This window comes from Dromaius novaehollandiae, chromosome 4 (genome assembly GCF_036370855.1).
Source record: "Dromaius novaehollandiae isolate bDroNov1 chromosome 4, bDroNov1.hap1, whole genome shotgun sequence".
NCBI lineage: Eukaryota > Metazoa > Chordata > Aves > Casuariiformes > Dromaiidae > Dromaius > Dromaius novaehollandiae.
Window position 1 is genome coordinate 61558779 of NC_088101.1, and position 20187 is coordinate 61578965.

The 20187-nt window shown below is 39.2% G+C and overlaps 1 protein-coding gene across 5 annotated transcripts in view; it reads left to right on the forward strand.

The window, feature by feature from the left end:
* Window positions 1–412: 412 nt before the first annotated feature.
* ATP8A1 (ATPase phospholipid transporting 8A1) overlaps window positions 413–20187 on the forward strand; it is a 116339-nt gene continuing 96564 nt past the window's right edge. For 3 of the 5 annotated variants that reach the window (XM_026093656.2, XM_026093657.2, XM_026093655.2), the window contains exons 1-5: window positions 413–686; window positions 11466–11580; window positions 12974–13073; window positions 15114–15212; window positions 16828–16873. In XM_026093656.2, the coding sequence (XP_025949441.1) occupies window positions 638–686; window positions 11466–11580; window positions 12974–13073; window positions 15114–15212; window positions 16828–16873 (409 nt within the window). In that variant the 5' untranslated portion in view covers window positions 413–637. Of the gene's footprint in view, window positions 687–11465; window positions 11581–12973; window positions 13074–15113; window positions 15213–16827; window positions 16874–20187 lie in introns of those variants that run through there. The other 2 variants (XM_026093658.2, XM_064511209.1) reach the window with 1 other exon arrangement.

Genomic DNA, 20187 nt, shown 5'->3' on the forward strand with positions numbered 1-20187 from the left:
CGCGGCCAGCTCCCCCCACCCCTTCCTCTGCCCGGGGAGCGGCTGCTCAGCAGGCCCCACAGCCCCCTCCCGCCGGCCCGGGCGCGGCGCCCCCGCGGGCAGCCCCGAGCAGTGCGGGCGGGCGACACCGACCCTCGCCCTGCCGCCGCCCGAGCGGGGCCGCGGGGCTCCCGCACCGCCCCGGCGCTTGGCAGAGGCCCAGGCTCGGCACGTTCCATTCCCCTCACGCCGGGCGGGGGGGGGTGGCACGGCGAAAAACGCCCGTTAGCGCCAAAAGCGGGGCTGAAACCGCCTCTGGTGCCGGCCGCGGTTAGGCACCGGGGGCCGGGAAGGGTGAGCCCGTGGGGGCGGGCGATGGCGTTTTGGGGCCGCGGGACGGAGAGGCGGGGGGGCGGGAGGAGTTGGTAGGTTCCGGAGGAGCAGCCGGGCGGGCGGGGAGCGCGGGCGCCGCTGCTGTCAGTTAGCGGCGGCGGCGCGAGCGACGAGAGGCGCAGCGCGGCGGGAGGCTGCCCCGGGGCTGCCCAGCCCACCCGCGCAGGGCTCCGCTCCGCTCCGCACCGCTCCTCCTGCGGCAGGTGCCGGGCGCGCGGGCGAAGGCAGCCGCCGCCTCCCCCCACCCCCCCTCGCACCCGCCGCGATGCCGCCGGTGCAGAAAGCGGTGTCGGAGATCCGCTCCCGCGCGGAGGGTAAGTGCGGGCCGCGGCACCCGCCTCTGCCCGCCCGCGGCGCGTCCCGCTGGGCGGGAGGGGGCGGCGGGGGGACGAGCCGGGGCGGCGGCGCTCAGCGCCGGGGGCTTTGCGTAGCCCCCCTTCGCCGGCGGCCTCGCGGCAGCGGCGTGTGGGCAGGCGCTGCCGGGGCTCCGGGCGAGCGTGCCGGGGGGGCGGGGGCGAAAGGCAGCGATGCCGCCCGCCGCGGCGCTTTGTTCGGGCGGCGCCGTCGCCCCCCGCCGCCTGCGCGGAGCTGCGGGCGCGGGGAGCCCGCCGGGGGCTGCAGCCGGTGCCCCGCGCGGCCGGCTCGGGAGCGCGGGGATGCGGTGGCGGCGGGAGGCACTGCGGTCCTGCCGGCTGCGCTCTCGGCGGCGCTGACACAGCGCTCACCGCATGCGGGAGCGAGGCTCAAAATCGCAGATGCTGAAAGAGTACCGGGTTTGGACGGCTTATGGCTTACTCTTGGTGTAGACGATAATAGTAATGTCGTTGTAACTGCAGGTACTTCGTGAGGCAGGCTTTACCTCTTTGGCTGTCTTAAAGTTTTGGTGCTTAAATCGAGCCGTTACATCTCGTAGAATATCCTTTGGCTCTGTTTGGCTGTGTGGGGAAGTAGAAATTTGCTCCCTGCATCTTCCTTTTTGCTTCCAAACAAAGGCCTGCTTTCTTTTTTTTTTCCCCCCTTTGTGTGTGTGTGTGTTAGGGAGAGCATGAAGAAAGATAGGGTGGAAATAGGTTGTTATCCAAACGTTCTCGCCTTTCTCCCATGCTGCCTACCTTCCTTTGCAAAAAGTGGGTCTGTCGGACTGGTGGTTTTACCTCTTTTTCCTAGCCGATGTTAGCTGGCCAAGCAAGAAGGAGAGCACCCTTCTAAAAAGAGCTGAAGAAGATAGGTCTCTCCAGGGACACTTTCAAAGTGCACTTACATCATGAGTAGTCATGATAGTGCACCTGCTGTGATTAGTAGATGCATGTAAGTTAGCTGTCCAAATTTGTAGTGCTTAATTTCACTTCTCTTCCAGTAATTCTTTCCAAATCAGTTGATCTTCCTTGAAAGCTGAGCACAAATAAATTGGGAAAATTGATGCACAGGAATCTTTGCAGGAATCAATCACAGGATTGTTCAATGAACAAGTGATGGTGTCCCCCAAAACCAAATGTTCCTGTAAGATGTGCATATATGTGGGGGTGGGGGGGCAGTCTACTTATTTGAATAGTGTCAAAGCTTGGATGACTTTAAAATAATTGAATATAGTGTTTAAGAGGTTTCTTTAAAATACTTCCTTTGGGACTCAAAAAGGCTATGAAACTTCTTTTAAGAACCTACTTTTGGAAAATTATGTGATAGTTTTTCATCACAGCAATAAAGTTACTACCTCTTGTCAGTAGTTGTCAAAAATTCATTTAAAAACTGTTACTGTTCCTTTACTCCTAGATTAATGTGAAGTTTGCTAGTTCATTTTATTTATATTCAGTTCACTAATAGTGAAATTCCTGTCAATGAGTCTGCTACTGTCTTTTTGTCTTTTTGAAATAAATGGCTTCCAAATTTACTTTGCTTGGCCTTCGTGGTTGGAGTTTTTAAACAGTTCTTTGTAAGTAAACGTTACTATATTTAAAAAATAGAAAACTCTAAAGTTCTACATTGTGGTTCTCATCCCTAATATTTTAAAAGTGACATAAGGAGCACTGAAACTCTGGCCATGACAGGTCTCTTAGAGAAGCACTGTGCAAGGCAATGATAAGGCTGTCTTCTGAGAACTCTACCAAAGTCCTAGCTACAGTGCAGAGTAGGCAGCTCTTGTTATTGGCAGGGTCACCGTATGTTCTTTGGAAGTCACTGGTAATGCTGTAATCACAAATGACAGCTTTCATAAGCACTGTTATAGTGTAGACCATTCCTTAAAGCAGCTTAAGACTTGTGGGGACAGTGATTCCATGTCATTTTCCTGAGATACTTTGGGAGAGTGGAATGGTGGTTGGCAGTTCTTACCAGGGTTCTCTGAGTCTTTTAATGGTAGAAGCATTAATGCTTTCCTCGCTGTATTGGCGGAGTTCAGTGAACTATTTTCGATGGTAGAGGGTAGAAATTTGAGGTGCCATGGTGCTGTCTATCAATAGCTGTAGGTGATAACTAGTTCTTCTTATTAGTAAATGCCTACGTACAACTAGGTGAAGCTGAGCTTGTGCAAAGTGAGATGATTTTCATATGAAGAGGATAAATATTTTGAAATTCTTTATATTCATCAGATTGTTCTTCAGCAGAATTTTTTTTGTAATGTTTAGTATATCCTTAGATGTTTCTACCAGTGGACTACAGGACTATATAGTATTGTATTAGACCTGGTACTTGTTGTAGTTACTTGTGTGCCTGTTCTCTTCTGACAAGTGTGTTTTGCAGACTATGTTGAGGTCCTAGTGCTCCACAATTGCAAAAATTTGGGCTAATTTGGAATGCAGACTTGGCCGTCTCAGCGCTATGGGCAGGCTGGAGCAGATGACTCCATCTCCATTCTGTTCTTTGACACCTTAGGAGCACAGACTGCTGGGTAAGGTTCCCAGTGCCAGTTCTGTCACTGAAGTCATATCATGACATTATGACAAATAACTCTGAGACCATCTTCCTTTTCCTGATGATATCCTCTTTGAGCTGTGCTGTATTCTTTGGCAGTGTCAGCTAGCAGACTTGCTCACATGGGAAGTTCTTGGCTACCAAGCAAGCTTTCAAAGCTTTGGGATGCCATACTTTGAGAATAAAAATGATTTTTTTTAATGATCAGGTGAAATGAACTAAAATTCTTTGGGTGATTTGAGTGAGATAAATTTCATTTATTTTGAAAAATAGACTAGTTTTTTTCCATGGAGAGAGGGGAAAAAAAAGAAAAGGGCAAGCAGAGGAAAGCAATGAATGTAAAAAAAAGGAATAGACATGCCAAAAAAAAAGAGAAGTGTTAGAAAATATATAGCAGTTGCTGTCCTTGTGGAGCAGGGGGCAAACCTTCCCTTCAGCTTGGGTTGTAGCAAATCTGTACTTGACTTTCATTTATAGTTACTTTTGTTGCACGAACAGTTTGACAACAGAATTTCCTTTCTTTCCGTGTTATAGTCTATCTGCATTTACCCTCGACTGCTTCTTTCAATGAAAATGAGATCATATTAAGGAATGAAAACTGAAACTGTTAACCTAGCCTCTGTAAAGGAAAAACTGAAAAGATGGAAAATATTTGGATAATGTGTATTGTTTAGAATTGGGGGGGGGGGGGGGAGTTAATTACTAAATGAGAAACTTAGTTACCAAAGCTGGTTTAGAAACTGTTCCTCATAGTTGCCTCTTCTTAATTTACTCTTGGAGGAAAGATGTGGTTTTCAGTGAGGTCTCTTACTGGTGGGATCTCAGGTTGATTGTTTGGGTTTTCTTGTTGTTGATGATGTTACTTTCACTATCAAAACTAAAAAAAAGTTTATTTTGTAAAAAACAAAAAAACAAAAAAAACCCCCACACATTTTACTACAAAATATTTGCAGATACTGCTTTTACTCTGAGGAGTAACTACCCAGTCTCCATATTCTCAGAATTCTCAGAAGTTGTCTCAATTTTTTTACTGCCTTTTTCCCACTCTCTTGCATATAACTTACTTCCATTCTTCAATTTTGAGCAGATTTAAAGAAATCCTGTACCGAGCCTCAGTTATTTATTACGTGATGTGGAATGACATTGTGTGTTTTGTGCCTATCCATCAACAATTTCCAGATTCTGTGTTCTGCTAACAAATAAATTTTAAGTGAAAAAAATATTATGTAGAGTCATTCTGGTTCATGCAACAGGTTTGTAAACAAATGTTTTGATTGCAGCATTACATTTCCTGTCTGAAATGTGATAATCATTGTTTTGTTCCTGCTAGATGTGAGTGATTAAAATTATTGCTAAATAGTACTAAATAGTACTTCAGAACATTTTGTAACCTTAGATAAGAGCTAAAAAAGAGACAGTACTTTTAAAATGAAGTTAAGCCCTGGAACAATGCTTTTCTGATAGCATAGTGTCAACAAACAAGCAGTGAGTTAGATGGACACCAGTTTAATACTCATAACAGTAATAACTGCATTTTTTTGAAAGGAGATTAGAGTGATTATTCATTTTAAATTTTTATTTTTATTCTTCACAGTATTTCTTCATAATCAGATTTTTGAAACAGCTGATACTTTGCTATAGAGTGTGTATTTGTTGTGGTTTTCTTTTTTTCTTTTTTTCTTTTTCCTGTCTGGGTTGCATACTTGAGGTTTTTATATATATATATATAGTGTGTATATATATATATTTTTTTCCTCTGTCTCTCTTTCAACATGCTAAATGGTTGGGTCAGCATTCATCTGTTGCCTTGGAACCTGCTACTTGATTACAGCAGGGCAGCCAACTTGTTTTAATTCTTGTGGTGTGTTAAATGCATGATTTCAATCCTCCTTCATCAAAAATGATAGCTACTTTCACCAAGAGATGATCTGATGAAATTTTCAGTCCATTTTTAAACATGAGTGGGTTTTTATTTGTTTTGTGATTACCTGCAGGCAATATTTTTATGATAAGCCTCTGCTTATTTTATTAGTAGGCTGAGTTTGTACAAAATGTTTTGATGCCAATGTATCCTTATTGTGGAGGGAGAAACATAGCACTTAATAGCTTTCTTTTTCCAAAGTGGGGAGCTTGTATGTAGACCTGCTGCACTGAAATACCTTTAAATTGGTCAGCAGTTGAGCACTATCTACAATTAAGGTATTATTAACTGATTTAACTTTTTTAAAAATTTTGTAGCAATGTAGCTCTTAAAGTGTGTCATACAGAGTTAGACTCATATTAACAAGTATAGTTTGATAGATGTCCACTTCCTATTTGAACGTAAATAGCTGAAATGATACCTATCTTAGCCACGTGACTTCCCATAACGTGCCAGACTGTCTCATGCTCTCTGAGCTTCAGAACAGCAGGTATTGTAATACTGGGGCAAATCTGCAGCCATGATTTCTGTCCCCTACAGTGTAGATTGCATTTCAAATGAATGTATAACCCACATAATGTGTAATATCCTTTTTTTGTTGAAAAGCATATTCACTTATGACTGCTACTTAGGAAACTTCCAATTTCTTTTTTAACATGAAATTATTTTGGGCCATTTGAGTACCAACAAGTGATGTCAAGTTTTCAATTCACATTATGTAAATAAACTGAATTGAAGATTTCTTTGCAGGTCATGTTTGAAAGAATGGTTATAGTTAAATAAAGCTTGTGATGACTAAATCTGTTTGCACTAGAGGAGTGTGGGTGAGACATGGCAGAAGTTTTGAATGCTTTAGGATAGCTTTGTGAAGATGTAGACTACAAACAAACCTTGGGAATGCATTAGATAATTTTTAATTGCAATTCTACAGAATGCATCATGTGGGAAAATGCCCATTCATGCTCGAGGTGGTAGCTATGTAGTGTAAAGACAATGTAGAGTCCTATAGCTTGACAACTACTGGAAAATTTCACATGCAAAACATGTCGTCTAGATTTTTTTAAATGAAACAAAAAAAGCAACCCAAGTGTTCTAGGGTAGGCCTGCCCAGCATGCAGGTCAGGGATGATGTGGTGTCCCTGGGGGCGTTCAGTGTGCTGAGACCCCGGAAACAGTGCCTGAGGTTTGGCTGGCCTGACTGTCCTGACAGCCCTGCAGCAAAGGGTTCTGTTTGACCTCAGGCAGTTGTGAAAATCAGCTGCTGCCTGGCAAGAAATGCACCCAATTTCTGGCCATTAAGTAGACATATTTTAGCTAACTGGTATAACTGCATAGCTGCAGAGGAGCTGAAACATATGTATGCTGACTCTTGGCTGAAGTTCCTCTGAAGGTAATGCAAGTAAAATGTAATGATATTGTTGTAAACAGGGGTATATGACTATTCTAAGGAAATGATGTTGTGGAAGGGTAGGATGCAGAAGCTCTATAATTAAATGCTAGACTAGAATTACATCACTTTTTAATATTTTTTCTGATAATCCTATGAGAAAGCAATTTCAAAGAGCATTTTGTGTCTGTTGGTGCTTAGAAGACAATCTAGTCATTTAAATTAGGTGTATTGTCCATTTTAGGTAGTGTAATATTTATAACTTAAGTAATGTATTAGCTTTTAGGTACTTGTGTATACGTGTATACACATTCATATGCTCACACAAAGAAAGACTGTGTTCCCTTGATGCCCAGTTTTGTGTCTCAGTTTAGTCTGTGTAGTCCAATGAATGTATTCTAAAGTTTAGGCAGAGAAGTGGTGGGAAACGTGTAACCTTTAAAACTTTCAGGGTAGTATAACACTTCTAGGGCAGAGGAGCTGTGTTTCCTGAAGCTACAGCCTACTGAGGGCTGTGCATGAGGCTCTGAACTGACCTCCTGAGATTCTACTTTAGGTAAAGATAAAAAGAATGTTCTCAAGATGAAGGGAACTGAGGCAGTGCATGTTTTATGAAGCTCCTGAACACCTTTTTGCTGCCCTTTTGATTAAAGAATAATGAATAAATTATGCCTTAATACTGATGTATAAAAATAAATGTCTGTAGTTTCATAGTCATTTAAACAAACAGGTGATATATAATATTTAATGCTTGCTAATATTTGCCTTACTTCTGTCAGTATGCAAGCAATGGGCAAGTAAATGTCATACACCCAGAATGAAGGTGCACTTGTGTAGGATGGATTCATATTTGATCATGTATAACCATGTGATTGGATGCGCACCTGAGACTGGACTAAAACCCTGGCATTCTTAGTCAAAGACCTGCATGTATCCAGTCATTTTATAGGGATGTATATTCATGGAGTAGTGTGATGGATGTCACACGCAGCCAGTTGTGTGATGTGGGAAGGAGCTGTCACTCTCAGGAGAAGTAATGACAGGAATAGGACATGGCCTGCTTAGTCTGCCATGTGTTTTCCTGTGGTTCCTTGAATCAAGGAGCATGGGCATCTGTTCAGGTGCATCAAGTCTTTAGTCTGGCTGCCCTTCCTCTGAAGGGTCTTCTAGAGACATGTACTGAAGTTTCGGTAGAAGAGGGTTGGATGTGTCCTCCACTGGGAGAGCTGGAAGGAAAGAAATAAAGAAATTCCAGCAGATAGAGTAGATCACTGTAGTAGCATGGATTTCCTGCCTAGTAATAGAATCTGTAAATTCTGAATGGCAAGTGGCATGAAATTACATGTTTCTACTGATTTTCTGCACTGGATGTATTTCATTTAATGTGTGTAGACTTGACCTTTAAAGGAAGTTGACATATGAAATATGTTCTAGTTATAATGGGTAAGAGGCTAAAACTACTGTTTTTTACATGCAGAATGTTAGTGGACTAGAGGATGGTTTGAGTTTTGTATAATCTGTTTGTGAGGGTTTATAGTACATGCTAGAAATAAGTTTTAAGATATCGTGTGCAGCTTAATTAGCTTTCAAATGCATAGACATTATGATGTGATATTCAGGTGCACTGTAACATACTTTTTTTTTTTCTGTGTATCGTCCTTATTTGGCATACAGAATCAACCATTTATTTTATAAGCAGCTACAGACACAGACATTGTTGTTGTTATTTTCAAACTTTTGGGTGGTTGGCTTATACCTTACCTCCAGCCTGAATGAACTGCCTAGGCCTATTGGCCGTGACTATAATGGGAGAGTGATTGGCAAAACATCAGTGAAAAGCCTTCTCAGAGGTTGCATTGATATCCCCTTTTACAGATGAGAACTATGATGCAGATTGCTAGAAGATTCCTCACGGCTCATAGAATAATATGTGCAAAGCTCAGCTTTCACTGTTTTGTGGCTGCAGGTGCTCAGGATGTCTGTAAGTCAAATGACATTGTTTCAAGTTGAGCACGCAGAAAATGAAGAACATACAAAAGTCACCTCTCTGGAAATAAATGGCTAGTATCATACAGAAAAACTGTGATAGTTGAAGGGTTACTATCCCATTAATCAGTGCTTAGTGGGCTTGATTTTCAAGGATCACCTGCTACAGGCTCACAATTGGTCCATCCCAACAAGCAGGAAATCAAGCATAGGCAGCAGGAGCCCTGCATGGATGAACAAGAAATGCCTGAATAAACTCAGATATAAAAAAGGAAGCATATAAGAGGTGGAAGCAGGGACAGGTGACCTAGGAGGAATATAGAGGCACTGTCTGAGTGTGCAGGGATGGGATTAGGAAAGCCAAAACCCATCTGGAGCTGAATATGTCGAGGGACTTGAAGGGCAACAGGAAGGGCTTCTACAGATGTATCAGCAGCAAATGAAAGGCTGTGGAAAACATGAATTCACTGCTGAAGCAGCAGAGGACCTGGTAACAAATGACATGGAAAATGACAAGGTACTCAGTGCCTGCTCTTAAGTCTTTACAATAATGCTTTCCTTCAGGAATCCTAGGCCTCTGAGACCAGTGGGAAAGTCTGGGGCAAGGAAGACGTACTCTCAGTGAAGGAGGATCAGGTCAGGGAACATTTAAACAAGCTTAGCATGCACAAGTCTGTGGGACCTGATGGGGTGCACCCACATGTGCTGAGGGAGCTGGCCAATGTCATTGTAACGCTACTCTCAATTATGTTTGAAAGGTCATGGCAGTTGAGGGAGGTTCATGAAGACCGGAGATGACCATCTATAATGAGATGACTGGCTTGGTGGATGAGAGAAGAGCAGCAAATGTAATTGACCTTGACTTTAGTAAGGCTTTTGGTATTGTCTCTCATAACATTGTCATAGAAAAACTGATGAAGTATGGGCTAGACAAGTGAACAGTGAGGTGGATTGAAAAGTGGCTAAACTGTTGGTTTTAAGTGGTTATGATCAGCAGCACAAAGTCCAGTTGGAGGCAGTCATGGGTGGTATGCCCCAGGGGTTGATACTGGGTCTAATCCTGTTTAACATCTTCATTAATGACCTGGATGATGGGGCAGAGTGCTCCCTCAGGAAGTTGCAGATGATATGAATCCAGGAGGAGTGGTTAATACGTCAGATGTTTGTGCTGCCATGCAGAGGTATCTCGACAGGCTGGATAAATGGGCAGAAAGACATTTCATGAAATTGAACACAGTCCTGCACCTGGGAAGGAATAACTCCATTCACCATTACATGCTGGGGGCCAACCTGCTTGAGAGTGGCTTTGCAGAGAGGGCCCTGGGGCTCCTGGTGGACAACGAATTGACCGTGAGCCAGTACTGCCCCCTTGCTGCAAAGGCCATTGGTATCCTGGGCTCCATGAAGAAGAGCGTTGCCAGCAGGTCAAGGGATGTAATCCTTCTGCTCTACTCGGTGCTCATGAGACATATCTGGCCTGCTGGGTCCATTTCTGGGCTCGCTGGTACAAGAGGGACTGCAGTGAGATGCAGATTAAGAGTGCAGTCGTTAATGAACTTTAATCATGCATGAGTTTCTCATGGAGGATCACTAAACAATTGGCACTGATCATAAAAAGCAAATCTGATTAAAGTGCAGTAAGGGAACCAGAGTGTTTTTTACAACTAAAAAGCTCATCAGGAAGAAAAGTAGAAAGATTGTAATTGCTCTAACTGCAGGTAATTTTATTCATTTTCTGTGTTTATTTAGTTTTAATTGTAAACAAGAAAATTTTATGCGTATTTTTCAGAACAGACAATTTGTGAATATAAACAGAATTATTGAGTCATTTTAGTTCAAGATAGCTATATTACACACATGCTTTTTATTCTATTTCATTGTTCAAGCATCTTCTTAATGAACTGTTTTTCTACCACTGGGATTAATGGTTATATTTTCACAAAGTTTTTGTAGGAAACAGCCTGTGTATTTATACGTTAGCTAATTCTTAATTGTTACACTACTATAAGTTTGTGTGTTTAACTGTCTATTAAAAGAAAAAAGACTCAAAGGGGAAAAATGTTTTATTTGTATATTAGGCAGATATTATACAGAAAAGTAGATTTAAAAATATGGAGCAGATTGTATAAAGGCTATAAGCAAGCATCCTTTTAAATATTTGACTTTCCTTTAAATTCAGTGACAAGTTGATGTTAAATTTTACATGCAAACCTTAGAACTGATCTATTAAATGTCCTGTGTGCAATATACAGGTTCTGAGTTTATAATGCTTATTTGGGAGATAACATTTCTATTATGTGTTGCCCGTATTTACTGATATTACTGGTATGTTCTTGACCTTTTTGCCTTTTTCTTTTGTTAGCTTTCACATATTTCTCTTGGTGTCTTCCATATTAAATATTTATTTACTTCAGCACATTTCTGTAGGTTTGCAAATTATTAACAGAAGATCATTCAGCAGGGAGACAGGGAAGAGACTTTTTTTTTTTGTATGCTCAACTTCTGGATCCAAGGTTCTGCATCAACATGCCCATATTTCATTTCATATTGCTGTGAAGCAGCACAAGCTGTTAAGGTGTACTCATGAGTTCAGCAGATTTTACAGGTGTTATTCGCTACCATAGCTTTACCAAGCATCTTGACTGCATGCTTTTTATCCACATAGCCTGATCACAAACATGATTAAAAAGGCTGAAGGTTTTTTGTTTTTGTTTTTAAAACGACATACTTGTTATTGTGAGAAATGCAAATGCATTTGGTTAATATTCACCATAGGTGTAACTTGAGTTTTTCCTTTCTTGTCATGAAGTTTTTTGAATGTTGTATATGTATCTGTTTATATTAAAAATCTGTATGCCTGTTTATTTTAAAAATCCTGCTGTATTTTCACAGGCTATGAGAAGCCAGATGATGTTTCAGAGAAAACTTCTTTAGCTGATCAAGAGGAATTGAGAACTATATTCATCAATCAGCCCCAGTTAACCAAATTCTGCAATAATCATGTCAGGTATTAACTCCAATGTTAATAGGTATTTAATTGCAGAACGACTAGAACAGCAGAGCTGTTTCTTTTACAGACCTTACCTTCAGAATTTTTAAGAACAGAGTGGGGAAGCTGTGGGTGAGAAATTAGAGGACATACTTCAGCTGGAAGAGCATCACCTTCATAGCTACACTATCAGCATATCCCTAGATCCCCTAGAGTATGGATTTTTTCTTCAGCTATCGGTTCAGTTGAAGTTCAATTCATCTTTGAATGTATTTCTGGCAGCACAGAGTACTTTACTTGAGCATGGCATTGTTTATGCTTCAGAAACTCTGCACCTTTTTCAGTTAACCAGCTACAGGGATGCTGTTGTTGCTTATGGAGCTATTCTTGAATTTCCAGTGTGGGCTTTAGGCTGTTGCTGATGCTCAGTATTATATTTATTTTTTCTATTGAGTTTTAAGTAATATACTGAATACTCATAAATATAGTATATTTAGATCTGATAATGTCCTTCAGTTAAGCTATCAAAATTAAAAATAAATAATAGCACAGATATCTGTGTTCTAGCTAGGTGTGTTTTATGAAGGTATCTTTGACATATGCAGGCATTTTATAGACAGTAAGAATAAAGCCATTTTTTCTATGAACTGGAGATACTTTGTAATACTTATTGTTTGTATACCCAACTGTTTTCCTTACTGTGTTTTTGTGTGTTTCCTGACAATGCTAAGCTTTTTGCACAATATATTAATTCCTTCTTTGAATTGCCCATTTTATGCTACATTAAAGGAATTGTTATTAACTTTAAAAAAGAGGTTAACCTGTTCTTATTAGTCTTCTGCCTGTCACTTTTGGACATTGGTATTAGGATAGTATTGGTTTTAGGATGATAAATGCTAGCAGTCTGTTCTTAAACAAATGTAATGCTGACCTAGAGCCAGGAGTCTGTTTTGTCTGTATGGTTTAGCAAAGATTATTGCAGTAAGGCTGAACTGTTTTCTGCTCTTCCAGCCTAGCAAAGCTACACTTAATATCAAATATTTTATCAGTTAGAAGAAAAGTTATCTTTCATTTCAGTGAGGGGTACAGTTTTTCTTATCTTAATAGCATTTTATAATTTTTAATTATTGCTTAAATGCACCATTTAAATTCAGTTGATCCTGTTGTTAGAGTGTTTAGTCTTGAGGATGCAATGAATCTGGCAAATTCATATCCACCTTTTTGTGGTCCAAAGTGTTGTCTATAAAAATCGTTAAACTACTTTTTTAGGCAAAATGAACATGGCAGCTAGATTAGGACTCAGTGAAGGCTCTGGTTTATTTGAAAGCTTGTATAACTGAGTGGGAAGGAATATTTTTGAAGAGTTTCTGGTACTATAATAAGGGTTCATGTTTTTGCCTTTCTCTCTCAGCACTGCGAAGTACAACATAATCACATTCCTGCCAAGATTCCTTTATTCCCAATTCAGAAGAGCTGCTAATGCATTTTTTCTTTTTATTGCGCTACTTCAGGTAAGATCAGCAATAAAATGCTGGTGTTTAAGACCTATTGAGGATATTTACACAGCAGACAGTGATGCTGTCTTTCAGCAGAGATATGGAAGTTGATATAGCTTTCTTTCTGAGCTAGTTAGCCTCACAGAATACTATATTATATAAACATTCCTTTAAAAAATGGGTTTTTTTAATACTTGGGGATACCTGTTTTACAAAAAAGTTTGTGTATGAATTCTGTTAAGAATAGTGAAATGTCACTTGAAAAAAGACTTGTTACAGGAAAATGTTGTTTAAAAATATTTGTCATAGACATTGTCTTTTGTATAATACTTTACAAATGTTATAGCTGATGATGAAAAATTGAACTGTGTGGAGACACAATGATAATCACCATTGGCTAGTTCTGTATTCTAATAATATTTGATAGCAATTATGAAAAAAATGTGCTTTTAATGCATATTTTATAATTTGTTGATTTTTCTGTTGTGGGGATCATTGTGTTAGGAATCAATGTAAGGGGAAAAAAAATACTAAAATAAAAGCACTGCCATGTTTACTTTTTCCTCCCTCAGTTCAGATATTTCAGCAAGTGAATGTTGCTTCCTGTGTAGACATTCAAGTTACTTTGCTTGGAAAGGATGAGTGCTTGAAAAAGTTTCTTAGGATGCATGTGCACAGAGTACTTACACTGTTTTCTAGGAAATTAAAAAAAGAGAAATCTTAAGCTCAGAGTTTCATTAGCTTTGTCTGCCTGGAAACCTGTGGCTTCTAAAGAAGCAGCCTCTTGAACTTACCTGGCATCTCAAGGTTAATCCAATGGTGCAGCAGCATTTCGTTTGTTGCTTTCCTTACTGTACAAGTCGTGCCAGAAGATGCAGAATGTGAAGTTTCAGAAGCTGTCCGAGACTTGGCATGATTGGGTGAGAACTTAGCAGGTGGATGTTTGCAGTGCTGTAGGAAGAAGATTGTGATGAAGGAAGTGTGGACTTGCACACGATCTCCTATCAGGCTATCAGTGTGAGACCAGAGTGCTAGGAAAGGTAATGGAACTGCAGCATGGGGTGGTGCTCCTTTGCTTTCACATTTTTCCTGGAAAACAGTGTGTAATTGGAATGGGGGCACTTGGGCATACATGGAGAGAGGAAGGCAAGGTTAGAAGAGCCGGACAAGTACCTTGTTTCTTTGCCACATAGCCAACACATAGGCACTTGCCCCCCATCAACTTATTTCTGTCTGGTTCCCACTCAGATTTCTTGAAAAGTGTGGTCTTCTGCCACCAATGCACTGTGCATTCAAAAGAAAATGTCTACAGTTATAATTAACATTGGTTGTTTTTCAAAGCTTTTAGTGATAAATTGAGGATATGTTCTAAACACGTTGAGGCACCACTTTATTAATATACTTTGTTCTTCAAAAATCTCCTTGTAGTCATATTGGCTGCATTACCTACTATAAATCTGTTCAAGCAGCAATTTGCTCACTAGTTAATATTGCCACTGAAAACTGTAGACAATATACAGATAATTATGGATGATGAGGCATCAATGTATATCATATAAGAAGCCATCCTCCTCCCTGCATTTACTTTATATACACATGCATTTGCTTGCATCATTTGTACCTGTACTTACTTATCAAAAACGTATTTCTTATGATAATCTGGCAGGAAGTGGCTATTTGAGATTTGTCAATTAGCAACTCGTACAAAATATCTGCTATAAATTAAAACTGTGAGGAACTAAAAATGCCTTTGACTTGTATCTACTCTAATACAAATCTGTAAACTGAAAAAATGTATTTTATAAATACATATTTGATTTGAAACACTGAAAAAGGTGAATCTTCTGCAGATACTAAAACCTCTGAAAGTAACTCCACCGAGTACTATTTAAAATGTACCTTTCTGTTAATTGTAGCAGTTTCTTTTGATTCTAGCACAATGACCCTCACTTGGAAATAATCAACACCCTGTGCAAGTTCTGCTTCTTGTAATAAAAATATATTTTTAGCTAGGAGTACAAACAAAGCTTTTCTCTCTCTTTTTCTTTTTAATAGCAAATTCCAGATGTATCACCAACAGGTCGTTACACAACATTGGTTCCTCTCTTATTTATTTTAGCTGTAGCTGCAGTCAAGGAGATAATAGAGGATATTGTAAGTATTTAATAGAAATATTTTTGTAAATAACTTTAAAATTTTGATAGATTATATTGCAGAAATATTGTTGAATAAATGTGTGAAGCCATTCTTGGTTTCTGGATGTTGTTGAAAGCTTCTAAAACTACTTCTGAGGATGAAAATCTTTAGAATATCATGTTATGCTTTGAAAGTGCTTACTATATCTAGAAGTGACAACACCATGGTAAAACAGTGATTAATGTTTATTATATAAGGTAATTATTTTTTAAGTAACTCATTGTAGTCAAACAGTTCTCATTAATGAAGTACAAGCATATTGCAGGTAAAGTGTGATTTGGAACCAGTAAGTTCTACTGACTCCAAAGAGCCCAGTCAAGTGCAGAGTGTTGCCAATTTTCTCAAACAAGGGCTCTGATAAAAGAAGATTGGAATTTACTGAATTCATCTCAGGTGGAATCTACTTTAATTTTTTAAAAGGTTACTTAGTTTTATCTGATTAGACAAGTTGTTTTTTCTTCCTTCCTGAGCAGATTCCTTTATTCCAACTAATAGCACTTGTGAGCTGGATTTAACTTCAACCTCTGAATGCTATACTAAATTTTAACATTTTATAGAAAATTGTTTTTCAATTTCTAGTTTTTTAGCATTTCTCATGCTATGATTATGCCAAACCAATGTGTAAACAAGTCTCATATTTTACCCACTATACTTTACCCACTGGCGGAGCAAGTAGTAGTTTTCCCTAGCAATGAAAGGAGTTTCATTTTGACAATGAGAGTCTCCTCAGCATCTAAGGTGCAATCACTGCTAGTATTTACCCTAAATCAGCAGCAGAGTGAGCCTCTGTTCAGTTTAAAGCATCCTGGTAGAGTTTCCTCCGTTCATGGAGAAGAGGCAAAACTTATCAATGTTAGACCATAGGATAAACCTGCTCAGGAAGAAATGAATTCCTTATTCCTAAATATTTTGTTTAAACTAGTTTTTTCTTAGCCTTTTTGTAGCCAAAATGAGTTTGATAATGCCTTGAAAATGCTGCTGTTTATAGCTGCCTCAAAAGATTTTTATCAGAAGTTTTTTAACCGCTGTGTGGGAACTGAGAGACACCATGACCTTTTTGGTTGTGGGCTGGGGGTTTTTTACTGCTTTTTTTTTTTTTTTTTTTTTTTTTCCTCCCAGAAGTCTGTAGGGCATTTGCATGGAAGTTAAATCATATGTTCACTCAAAAATCGTTGCTTGATTTGTAATCTAAACCTAATGCTTGTTTGAGGAATGATTCCATGATCTTTGGTTTTTTTAGAATCATATCCCAGTTGTAGTATAGGGCAAGGTTATGATGCATAAATAATAATATGGTACATAAATACAGCACTTCTGTATCTAAAGAAACTTGTCTACATAGTGATTGCCCACATGGGAGGGTATTTTAGTATTACACTGTTAGGCTGGAACTGGGAGTGATTTTTCCTGATGATCATCACTATGCAAGTAATCTATAGTTCTGTTAAAATGTTTTTAAATCAGTTTATTAAATTCTTGAGTAGGAGGGAGTAATGAATGTAATGTTTGTCTTAAATGTGAAAGCTTTTTTGTGTTAACAGGCCTCATTAACCACTGTGCATTTTTAATTCAGAAAAGACATAAAGCTGATAATGCAGTGAACAAGAAACAAACTCAAGGTAGGAATTTTTTAAAAGCCTCTTAGCTACAGTTTGAAGAGGGTTGTTTTTGGTTAGGTTCCTTTTTTGCAAATCATAGTAATATAATTGAGATGCTGAGTACACAGGTAATTGAGCTGAAAACTGCTTATGCAAATTACTTCAAAATTTGGAACCTAAATGTTTAAAATGACAATTTGAAGTCATTTTGCAATCACAAAATGAAATACAATCTAAAAAAAATCTGTGAGGTTCCTAAGAAACTCTAGAATTAACTCACTTAACACAAGTGATACTGTAGCTGTTAATTGAGCTAATCACAGCTCTGGATTCAGTGGTACTAAGTTATGATGAAAAGTCTATGAATTTGTAAGTTCACAAAACATAATTTTATTCAACCAGCAAATTTGAAATAATTCAGTTTTGGAACACTTTGGAATTGGAAGGAAAAGCCATAAAATTGAACTTTTTTCCATGCTGCTGCAAAACTGTGGCTGAAGATGAATGGAAGTGTTTGTGAGTAATGAAGGTGATACTAGCTAATATGTCCTATAATGATAAAGACACTTGTCAGGCAGAAAGTCCAAGTTGAATTCCTACTTTGCTGCTCTTGAACTTCTCATGTTAGCTGTTCTGAGGTAAGCCTTTCTTCATAGGGCTGGTCCTGTTATTTAAACAGAGGGCTGGGTTTCCTGTGATTTTGATGTTGATATATTTTATGCTTTTCACAGAAGAGAATCTTATAGCTAGGTGTGGAATCTTGCTTATTTAACAGAAAGCAAAACATATACTTAGGTTTTTTAGGGAGGATTGCACTCATTGACTAAAGATGTTATATAACCAGAATTGCCAAGCACTGTTAGCCACTAGAAATTTTTATTATTTCAAACTCTAAATTTTAAAGCCTACATAAATTGTACATAAATCTTAAGTTTACTATAAAATTTATGGAAAACAATGTGAACTTCCATAAGAAACTTAGCTAGTAGCTCAGTAAGAGATATGGAAGGAGTAGGGTAGGAGCACAACACACCCGATTCTGATGAATATGTTGACTGAAAGCACTGGAAACTTCCCAGTCTCTAATTGCTTAGACCATAAAGCATCTGAGCATACTTTCTAGGCTGGACATTTTTAGCAGATGTTTTAGGTAGAGATGGGAGAGATGTTTAGGAATATTATACAGAGAACAGAACTGGAGAAACAGATAATTTTATATCTGTACATAAAAACAACAAAAAAAAGCTTAATGTAGATGTCAAATTCTTTCATCAAGCATTCCTATCTTTTGAGATGGTGAACAATTTTAATCAACAGTGAATCTTCAAGTACCTTCTCAAACTTTCATCCGGACTATACAAAGTCTTAAATGAATAGAAGCCTGTTGTTTTACTGTCTTTCCAGCCTTCTATCCTTGGTTGCCTCTCATGAGCCTCTTTGGTGACTATTCCTAAAATTCCAGGCATACAAAAAGCATCTTTGAGTTGAAATTGTAATGAAGATACACAAAATATTACTAGCACTGAAAAAGAAGAGTGTTTTTTATGCTAATGGTGATTCTTATAATCACAACACTGACCTTAGTGTACCGTTGTCAAAGCAGTAATTTAGAGTTAATCAGTATGGTACTCTCTCTTTTTTTTATATCTATTCAGCAGTTCTGTAGTGCTGCAAAACAGCCATATGTTTAGTGTGTTATATATTCAGCTCCACTTCTGGTTATCTTTTAAATATATAAAATTGTTAATGAAATGGCATATGCATGTATAGATCTGTATATGGGTTTCCCTTCATTTGCCTGTTCTTAAATGACCCTTATTTAATTCAAGATACAGTTAACCTTAAGTAATTAGCTTCCTAAATTTCTATTACTATAAATACCTTTTGCAGAAGATTTTGATTTACTAAGCTGCATTAGGCATGATTTTGTTACTCCAGGCTGAATAGCTAGACATCAGGACACAGTCACGCACTCTGGCACAGTGAAGCATGCATTCCCTGCAGTGTGGTGAAGAAGACTTCTGTCAGAGAGATGGACCATGCCTATCCACAACCTTGCTTTTGAAATCTAGTTGTTAAAGATACTAGCTGAAAAAATGTGGGATATGGATTTAAAAGCCAGGCTTCTAAGGCTATGACTTTTTATGGGCAAGTTCTCTAACGCTTATAGAAAAGGTGAATCGCAACACTGCTTTTTTTCTTTTAAGAAAACAGATTTGCTTGAATGCCAGTATATGTTAATTGAGTTAACAAGCTTATTGGATCAAGCTAAGGGTAGAGTACTCCTGAGATTCCAGGTCCCACAGTACATTCTCATGAGTGACTCATCCATTTGTGAGCTCATTTTAACTAGCTACACTAGACAAACCCAGCAAAAAAACCAACAGTTTCCTGCCACTTAGTGGGTTGAACTGGCTCATCAAAGAGTCTAACCATCACCGGTGCCAGCACACATTAAGCAGTGAGAGCATGCACCTTTACATGGGATGAGGGCAGAACAGGAACTCCGCCTGGCAGTGGCAAAGCAAAACTGCACTTCTGGTTGCACTTTTTAAGAAGCTCCTGGGCACCTCTGGCAGTGTATTTACTTTTTGGACCCACAAAACTCCACTGTCATAGTTATGCTATTAACGGAATGGAAACAAGTAGTTGGTGGCAGTTATCATGTGTCTTGAGTTACTTGGGACAGTATTGCTCCTGGTTCTCACACTGCAGATCCATGATTTTTCCCAGTGAAAGGGAATGGTTCATCAAAATAGATTTTTGTATGTTTAGATAGACTGATTGGTGAGACAGTCATGAAAATATCTAGCTTACTGTCTGAAAGGGAGGCTGCGCCGTTTACTGTTCCTAAGCATATCGGCGCTAATACATTTGGGAGAAAGGGCTGAGATACTTTTTAAACTCTTCCTAAAGAGTTATTAACCAGGTTAATTACTGGTTCAGAGAAATCCTTAAGGTATGCAAGAAGTGGGGAAAATTCCAGAATCGCAAGGAAGATTTCTATGTAAAGGCAATACGTATTCTCAGATTTTGATCCACTTTTGTGAAATAAACACATGCTGAATTCTGATTAGGTGCTTGGATAAGCATCCTGATGGTTTGAAAGTTGGGAGCCACAGTGAAGGAAAGCAATCTCCTGAAGCTATCTGAGTATTGATACATGTCAATACATTTTCTTCTCATTTTATTTTTAACATCAATCTTCAATACCTTTGTAAGTGGTGTTAATAAAGATTTCACCTTTATCATTCTCTGAGGACATAATCCTGGCAATTAACTGGCAAACAGGGCTTTGTTTTTTGTATTGTAGTAGCAGTACTTAAAACTAGGGT